Source organism: Homarus americanus, unplaced genomic scaffold, assembly GCF_018991925.1.
Source record: "Homarus americanus isolate GMGI-L3 unplaced genomic scaffold, GMGI_Hamer_2.0 scaffold8612, whole genome shotgun sequence".
Lineage (NCBI taxonomy): Eukaryota > Metazoa > Arthropoda > Malacostraca > Decapoda > Nephropidae > Homarus > Homarus americanus.
The window spans coordinates 20,428-30,089 of record NW_024724702.1 but is presented as its reverse complement, the minus strand read 5'-3'; the positions used below and the strand labels follow the sequence as shown (position 1 = coordinate 30,089).

The 9,662-nt window shown below is 41.3% G+C and overlaps 1 protein-coding gene across 1 annotated transcript; it reads left to right on the top strand.

Annotated features, from left to right (window-relative positions):
- Positions 1–1,866: 1,866 nt before the first annotated feature.
- Positions 1,867–7,710, top strand: LOC121864546 (cytochrome P450 6a8-like). Its single transcript, XM_042363616.1, has 4 exons — positions 1,867–2,649; positions 3,884–4,078; positions 6,910–7,005; positions 7,544–7,710. Exons 1-4 carry the CDS (start codon positions 1,923–1,925, stop codon positions 7,708–7,710), a joined length of 1,185 nt encoding a protein of 394 aa, XP_042219550.1. The 5' UTR covers positions 1,867–1,922.
- Positions 7,711–9,662: the final 1,952 nt, after the last annotated feature.

The window sequence follows — 9,662 nt, the reverse complement described above, 5'->3', positions numbered from 1 at the left end:
TAAAGTTAAAGTCGCCTACTATACAGACGTTGCTGTGTCTGGATGCCCTGTGTTATTTCATCCCAAATAAGTCGCTCATTAACTCTATCAAGATTAGGAGGTGATTAGATTTCCCCTACCATCGGTTAATTCTATCAACATTGATTCTTTATTCAGTTCAGTTTTTATTTCCTAATTTATTTCACATTTCACATTATCCCTGACATAGATTGCTACTCCGCCACCTTTCCTAATCTGCCTATCAGTATGGCATAATTTGCAACCTGCAATTTGGTACTCGACAGGTAACTTACGTGAGTCTAAGTTTATCCATGTTTCGGTGAATGCTATTATATCGATTTTTTTAGGTACATTCCAACGCCCTGATTTCATCCATTTTGTTTCTCATACTCCTACTGTTTGAGTAATAGACATTTACGTTATTCGTGTTCTGAGTCCTCTCTTTGACGCGTTTGGGTTTTAACTCCCTGCCTAAATTAGTTTCGTCATCATTCCTAGCACTATTTCTCTGTAACCTTTCACTTTGTTTATCCTCTGCCACTGCAGTCTCCTCCACCTCCGTACCCATATGTTGCCCTAGCAGTTTAAAGATTTCGACATTTTTGGAATTGCCCTTTTCAGATAGCCAGCCAGAGATGCCACCCCAGCCCTAGACAGATGTACCTCATCCGTAGCATAAAGGTCCCTTCTTCCGTAAAAGTTGTCCCAGTTGCCCACGAATGGGACTGATATTGACTTGCAATATCTGTCAAAACTGCCGTTGACACCAACTGCCCTTGACAACCATTCATTGCCACCTTTCTTTCTAGACAGGACACCCCATATGATAGGGATCCCTCCCGTCTACCTAATATGTTCTATAGCTGTCTTGAACGTATCAAGGAGCTCCTCACAAAAACACCGGCTAATATCATTGCCTTCTGCACTGAGGCAGATAATAGGTTTGTTCCCATTACCAGACAAGATATTGTCCATCCTGTCAACTATATCCCCCACCCCAGTTTCTGGCAAGCAAACCCCCATCCTATTTTTATTTTTACCACAAAAAGCTCTATCCAAATACCGTACCTGGTAATCGCCAACAATTAAGGTTTTCTTACCTTCCTTGTTCACCCTCTCCCTGACTATGCTAACGTCCAATTCGTCTATCAAAGGACTAAAAGAGTTTTTACACTTAGCTGCTGCTGTCTTATCCTTGGTGTGTTTTCTTACCACCAGTTTGGTCGTTCCTCTCCTCACAACCTTCCATTCTCCTGAGTTTTCGTCAGACACTGGCTTTCCTTCTCTTGTTTCTTTCTTCATCTTCACTAACACTTCCTTTAATTTCAAGTTTTCTTCCTTGACCCTCTCTAACTCGGTCAGAAGTTCGGCCCTCAGAAGGGCACATCCCTGTTCTGAAGTAGCACTAGCCTTTACCGGTATTACAATATGGTGAATTTGTGATTCAGGTGAGCTTTATTACCCGAGGTTGTTTTTAACCCCTGCTGGTGAGCCTGGGTCCCTCTCACCGCTTCACCCCCAAAGACCAGCCCTGGCCTCACCCATGACACTACACAGCCTCTCACAGTTCTCTGTACAATATCAACAATCTGTTAACTCTAATCACACTGTCGTGTAAGAAATGTTCAAGTAAAACAAATTGTTTATTTTGTCCTTAAGTTTCTTAGTTCAAATGTTGATATTCTATAACAATGCTATTGGTTAAATCAGTCAGCTGTAATACCCTTAGTAGCTACAGTAGCAAATATTTACATGATTTAAGACAACACTTACCTGCCATCATCCAAGAATTTCAACCCCCAAAACAATTTACAAGTATGAACCGAGATCCTAATGTCTTACTTAAAAGAAAAATACTATTTGTTCATGACGCCACAACTATTTTCATAATGTGCCCCCGTGTTTGATCCTATAACATCTACATGTTATTTAAATACATGTTAATGTTTCTCTTCACCCAGACGTATCACGAGAATGAAGGGAACAACTTCGTAGGCGCCTACGAGATCTTCAAGCCGTCCCTGATCGTGCGTGACCCTGGGCTAGTCAAGCGCATTATGATTCAGGACTTTGACCACTTCAGCGAGCGAAGGACATTTGGTAATTCCAAGAAAGACGAATGCTTGAGAGAAATGCTTTTTCTCATCAACGGCAGCCACTGGAAAGGCGTCAGGTCTATTATGTCCCCAACTTTCACCTCCGGCAGGATGCGTCAAATGTACCACCTAGTGGAGGAGAAAGCAGATGCTTTAATAGAACGTCTTCAGCGACACTGCCAAGAGAAATCTTTCGTTAAGACAAAGACAATTTACGCCCGTTATGTCATGGATGTTATAGGTACTTGTGCTTTCGGTATCGAGTGCAACTCCATCAACAATGAGGAGGAAGAATTTTGCAAGAAAGCAAGTGAGCTGAACGCCATCAGCGCGCGGGGAATATTACGGGGAATAGCTCTGTTAACGCTACCTAATTCAGTGTTGAATGCAATCGGGATTTCTTTTACCACTCCACCGTTCCTGTTCTTCCAGCGCGTGGTGGAGGAGACAATTAAGAATAGAGAGATGGGAGTGAAGCGGGGAGACTTCCTGGACCTGTTGCTAGAACAGCGGGAGGAGCAGAGCAACTCGAACACCAAGACACCTAAGTACCGTGAGTGTTGTTCAGGTCTTTGTTTAGTATTTGTTTAAATTCAGATTTGGCATCGGTTGGGAGGATGATTTTCTTCTCCCTGAGGGACAAACAGAAGGCGATCAGTTAATTGTAAGAAAAATTAAAAAGGAAAGAATATATTTTGTCTGCACTTGACGGGGTTTTAAAGTGACTAATCACACGAGATTTAACTGTTGTCTAAATTACAATATTTTGTTCCCCTGTAATTTAATCACGCTTAAAAGTTGGTGTTGGCTGTTGATCTCCAAATAGATTCAGCGGGGCCTAACAGTTTACAGTGTATCAATGTAAAGAATAACTTTTTTTCACAGTATTTGTAATTTCTTTCATTTAAAGTTTTTAAGAGGTGCCAAGGAAATACTGTGACACCGCTAATCAACGAATTTTATTGTGTAGATTCTGCTCACGATAGGTTTAGTTCTTTGAATTTATTAGCTGCCAATCTGAGCTCCCATTAGTATGCATTGACAGATTAATGCCAAGTGTACAACACAACATGCAGCTGACAAAAAAAACAAAACAAGCATCGTAATAAGCTTTTTGATTAAGTAGCAACTTAAGTAGCATGGGACGTCATTTTCTCATTATTTTATTTATTTCTTTGTTTTATGTGATTGCAAGACTTGAAACCCATTGGGTGTCACTTAAAATACGACTTTTCCTCTGTACTGTTTTACTCTCTTGGGTTAAGATCTCGTACTGTAGGTGTGGACGTTCAGTTTGACAATGATCTTTTATTAACTTGCAATAGTTTGTATGGGGGATCAAGGTACAAGTAAAGCCTTTCTTAACCTAACGCTGCTCAGGTTTCTTTCATTCTTATTATGTTCTCAGAGTAGGATAAGTTAGATTAGACTGGAATACGTTTAAGCTAGTTTAAGTTTGTCTGGGATGAGGTTAGGTTAAGTTAGGTTAGGTTAGGTTAGGTTAGGTTAGGTTATACTGGGGTTAGATTAGGTTATGTTATATTAGACTGGGGTATAATAAGATAAGCTCATGTGTGTTTAGGCCAGACTACGTGAAACTGAGATTAACTTATATTTGACTGTGCTAAAGGTTTCTTGTCATTATATAATTGTATCATATCTCACCAAGAGTAAAATTATCAACGTTTTCGGTTAGGTTAGGTTAGGTTCGATGCTCTTTCACATTACTGTACAGTACAACTCGACCACTTCCTGCTGAGCACTACCTCTTGGTCTCTCCTTTCCAGCTATAAAAGACTCGACGATCGTCGCTCAGTCCGTCCTATTCCTTATCGTGGGTCATGACACTACAGCCGGCACCATGGCCTTCGTCTCCTACTACCTGGCCCGCAACCCACACCTCCAGCACCGACTTCGTCAGGAACTGAGGGACATAGTGGAAGTTCGAACATTCACCTTACCGGACGTGACGTCCTTCACACGCACGTTCTACCAACTTCTGTTATTTTTTTATTCTTTCTTTTTTATTTACTAATACTTTTAGAGGTTTGAAATAAAGTAGATGCTCGTGGTTACTCTTCAGCTGCGTTACCAAGAGAAAGCCGAGCACCGTTTGGCTCGCAACACTAAATTTGCTGTGGAATAACGACATTGGATCAATGCTTCCATGGAAGAGTTGTAAAATCATGGGAAATTACTGGCGAACCGAGGCATGTTGCCCCTCACGTTGGTTGACTCCCCTGCTGACGGTGGTTGACTCCCCTGCTGATGGTGGTTGACGGTGGTTGACTCCCCTGCTGGCGGTGGTTGACTCCCCTGCTGATGGTGGTTGACTTCCCCTGCTGGAAGGTGGTTGACTCCTGCCTGTTGACTGTGGCTGAACTCATGAGTGGTTGACTTCCGCCTAATTGACTGTGCACGGTAACTCTGCTGGCCTGACTGTGGTTGACTCCCCTGCTGACGGTGGTTGACTCCCCTGCTGTTGACGGTGGTTGACTCCCCTGCTGACGGTGGTTGATGTTGACTCCTTTCCACTGATTGCGGCTGATCTCCCCTGTTGACTCTAACTCCTGTTGACTGACTCCTGCTGGTGGTTGACTCCCCTGCTGGCGGTGGTTGACTCCCCTGCTGACGGTGGTTGACTCCCCTGTTGACTGTGGCTGACTCCTGCTGATAGTGTTGACTTCCCCTATTGACTGTGGCTAACTCCTGTTGACTGTGGTTGTGTTGACTGTGGTTGACTCCCCTGCTGGCGGTGGTTGACTCCCCTGCTGGCGGTGGTTGACTCCCCTGCTGACGGTGGTTGACTCCCCTGTTGACTGTGGCTGACTCCTGCTGATAGTGTGTTGACTTCCCCTGTTGACTGTGGCTGACTCCTGTTGACTGTGGTTGACTCCTGCTGGCGGTGGTTGACTCCCCTGCTGGCGGTGGTTGACTCCCCTGCTGACGGTGGTTGACCTTTGCTGACGGATTAATTCACCTTAAGTTTAACCCTCCCAGCTATTTCACCGTAAAATTAACCACCCAAATGTTAACCTAACCTAACCTATCATAACCCTCCACCCAAGGTAACATCAGAGTGTTTAATCATCAGGTGAACTAATCTAGGGGCTAATTTTCAGGTGAATGTATGAGAAACTCTTCAGAATGAGATGTGTCTATTTACGCTGTGATGTACAATTTGTTGATATTTTACATTAATATTTAATTCAAAGTTAAATGGAAACCTAACCTAACCTAACCTGACAAAGATATCTTCAGGTGTGTTAATTGCTCTGCCAGGTAATATGTTTTATGGGTTTGTGAATCTTGAGAATTGTATATGTACAGTACAAGACCAAGAAAGGGTATTATTACTGTAGTAGAAGAAGTAGTAATTCTATTATTATTATTATTATTATTATTATTATTATTATTATTATTATTATTATTATTATCATCATTATTATTATTCCCGAACAGAGACTCAGAGACTCAACCCGATAGCAGTAGTAATTGAACGACAATGTTCTCAAGACTACAGGTTAGTCATACATACACACGCATACTCCCATACACACACCCATACTGTTATACACATACTCATACAGTCATACACACACTCATATTGTCATACACACACAACCATATAGTCATACACTCACACCCATAATGTCATATACACACCCATACTGTCATACACACACACCCATAGTCATACACCCACCCATAGTCATACACACACCCATAGTCATACACCCATCCATAGTCATACACCCACCCATAGTCATACACCCACCCATAGTCATACACCCACCCATAGTCATACACACACCCATAGTCATACACCCACCCATAGTCATACACCCACCCATAGTCATACACCACCTTATGTACACCACCCATAGTCACACCCACCCATAGTCATACACCCCCCATAGTCATACAGCCATAGTCATAATAATCACCCACCCATAGTCATACACCCACCCATAGCCCACCCCATAGTCACACACACCACCCATAGTCATACACCCACCCATAGTCATACACCCACCCATAGGCATACACACACACACACAGTCATACACCCACCCATAGTCATACACCCACCCATAGTCATACACCCACCCATAGTCATACACACACCTATAGTCATACACCCACCCATAGTCATACACCCAACCATAGTCATACACCCACCCATAGTCGTACACCCACCCATAGTCGTACACCCACCCATAGTCATACACCTACCCAGAGTCATACACCCACCCATTGTCATACACCCACCTATAGTCATACATTCACCCATTGTCATACACCCACCCATAGTCATACACCCACCCATAGTCATACACCCACCCATAGTCATGCACCCACCCATTGTCATACACCCATCTATACAGTTATACGAGAGAAGTTGGCCAGTACTGTCACCCAATCACAGATTACCTCACCCTATTGGGCTGACGTCATTGGTTGCCTTACACAAGACACTGGGTGGTGGGAGGAGGAGGGAGTTGTCCTTGGTGGAAAAATACAGTATACACGATCTCAGATTTGGGCATCAATACACATCCCATACAGTCATACACCTGTACAAATCATACACCTGTAGCCTTGCACTTATACAGTACAGTCATACAGTGTTTTATAAAGTATTGTTTGAGTTTACGTGAATCTCTCTCTCTCTCTCTCTCTCTCTCTCTCTCTCTCTCTCTCTCTCTCTCTCTCAGGTTGCCAGGTACGGACGTTATCTTAAAGAAAGGACAGCAAGTTACCGTGCCTGTCTGGAGTCTTCAAAATGACCCTTGCTATTGGACCAACCCAGACCAGTTCCTCCCAGACCGATTCTTGCCCGAGAACAATCACAATGTGATCAGCGGCACCTACCTTCCCTTCGGTCTTGGACCCAGAAACTGCATCGGTAAGTCCCAGACCGGTTGGATGATTGGTCTCTGTGTTGTGTTAAATGTTGATATCACTTTATCTTTTGGTCTGGAATCCAGAACTATTAATGTGTGAGACCATTTTTCCGAATTGTTTAGGACCAATTTGATGTTTTAAATTAAAATAGTTCACCCGTACAGTAGTGCTGTAGCTGAGATCAGATTTCTGTCTGTACCAACTTGACTTGATTAATTTATATACAAAAAGTGGAAGGCCATACGCATGAGAAGATATTTATTTTAGAATTTTATACTGTACACAGACAAGTAACTTAATTTATTTATTTCTTTATCTTTGCAAGCTGCTTAATTCATACTATAATCTGGTAAAGTCATGAGAACTTACTAAAGCTTAATATGCAACATATATCTTCAGTTGTTCTTGTTCTTCTTCACAGCAGTTGTGTGTTCTATTGTGATCTGCTTGTGACGTTAACATTGCACTTGGGTGTGACGACCCTCTCTCTCTTTCTCTCTCTGTCTCTCTCTCTCTCATAGTCTTTCATATTCTTGCAGGAATGAGGTTCGCCTTCATGGAGGCCAAGTTGGCATTGGCTAAGGTGATCTTGAAGTTTGAGATGTCTCTGGCGCCTGGCCATGAAGAATTGAAATTGTCCGTGGTGGCCATGAAACCCACAGATGACATCATGCTCGTGTTCAAGTCACTCGAAGACGAACAATAAGTCACCTTATTTTGACTTTCCATTGTGACCCTGACTTGGCTCAGATATAACCAAATTTTCTATGAAAACCCAAACTTTTATTGAAACAAGTTAGCTTTTTCATATATCATCTTGAATACATAATTCACTCAATCAGAGTACCGTCCTGATATCTGAGGGTTGGCCCAAGAACGTTTAAAGTGGAGTACTTCCGCTCTAAACGTTTTCGGGCTGTTTTTTACCGATCCTCCAAGATTTTGCATCTCTCTGGGGACCCAGTTTTTAATTTCATTCATCCATCTCAGTCTCTGCCTTCCCCTGGCCCTCCTACCTTCAACTTTGCCCATTAATATCTCTGTTATTATCCCTTCGTCCATAATTATATAACCAAAATATCCCATTTTTCTTTTTCTGTACATTTCAATTATTTCTCTTGAAGTTTTTGCGAATCTTAGTACTTCTTCATTTGTTTTCCTGTCTGTGTAGCTTCTTCTTAGTATTAGCCTATAACACCACATTTCAAAGGCCCCCAACTCTCTTGCTGGTGTCTGCCGAAGGTGTCCACACTTCTGACCCATACGTCAGTCGTTACCATATAAAATCTTTCAGCAGTCGTTTTCTCAATTTGAAGTTAATGTGCCTTTTCATTGCGTAGATTAAACTTGACCTCTCACCAGAAAAAATACCACTAATTTTTGCCCTATTTTGACCTTCTGTGACCTTAACCTTAGCCCAGTTAAAACTAAAATAAATAACTTTTCTTTAATCTCTAGTTCCATAAATGCGCTGAGTTTCGCTGCAGTTGGTTTGATTCAGTTAAATACATACGTTGATAGATTCCTTACCAGTAATACATTCATTATACCACCTGTTCCTAGTATCATCAGGGATCAACATTATACTTAGCTGTCGTTCCTAAATTTGTCATTGTTACTTCTGTGGTATATGAAGTAAGGATCTACAGTAGTCTCTTATTATTCTATTTTTACCCCATTTATACAATTTATTCTATTTTTACCCCAATTATACGATTTATTCTTTTTTTACCCCATTTATACAATTTATTCTATTTTTACCCCATTTATACAATTTATTCTATTTTTACCCCATTTATAAAATTTATTCTATTTTTACCCCATTTATACAATTTATTCTATTTTTACTCCATTTATAAAATTTATTCTATTTTTACCCCATTTATACAATTTATTCTATTTTTACCCCATTTATACAATTTATTCTATTTTTACCCCATTTATACAATTTATTCTATTTTTACCCCATTTATACAGTTTATTCTATTTTTACTCCATTTATACAATTTATTCTATTTTTACCCCATTTACAAAAATTTTTCTATTTTTACCCCATTTATACAATTATTATTACAGGGTATTTGTTTTCGTGTAATATGATGAAGAATATGTGAATAAAATTTCTTCACTGATCACATTGCGTCTTCCATTCACTGCGTTGTTATTACCACTGTCCCGGAGAATGTGTGCAGGGAGGCAGGAATAGGTCGCCTCCCTTGACAATACAGTCAATAGTATACTTACTTTTTCCATGCCTTGAACAATGAGTTTTATGGTATGGAGTTATGAGTGTATATTGACTATTTTCTCTCTCTTTTTCTCACCTTTGCCATATAAGTATTACGACCATTACTACCATGTGGTATATGAGAATGAAATCGTGGTTCAACATTGCCTTGTTATTTACTACTACTTGTGATCCTACCAGAGGCGGACTGGGCACTGTTTGGGGGCCGTGCCATTTAATTTTGTGTTGGGGCCTATTTCACTCCACTAGAACTTATAGTTGGGGCCCATTTCACCCCACTAGTACTGATAGTTGGGGCCCATTCCACCCCACTAGTATTGATAGTTGGGGCCCATTCCATCCCGCTAGTATTGATAGTTGGGGCCCATTCCATCCCGCTAGTATTGATAGTTGGGGCCCATTCCATCCCG

What these genes read in the sequence shown, in the direction of transcription:
- LOC121864546 (XM_042363616.1), top strand. Translation starts at nt 1,923, where the DNA reads ATGTTATTTAAATACATGTTAATGTTTCTCTTCACCCAGACGTATCAC. An exon ending in CACCAAGACACCTAAGTACC is followed by an intron (nt 2,650 to 3,883) that starts GTGAGTGTTGTT and finishes TCTCCTTTCCAG; the next exon opens with CTATAAAAGACTCGACGATC. An exon ending in TGGACCCAGAAACTGCATCG is followed by an intron (nt 7,006 to 7,543) that starts GTAAGTCCCAGA and finishes ATATTCTTGCAG; the next exon opens with GAATGAGGTTCGCCTTCATG.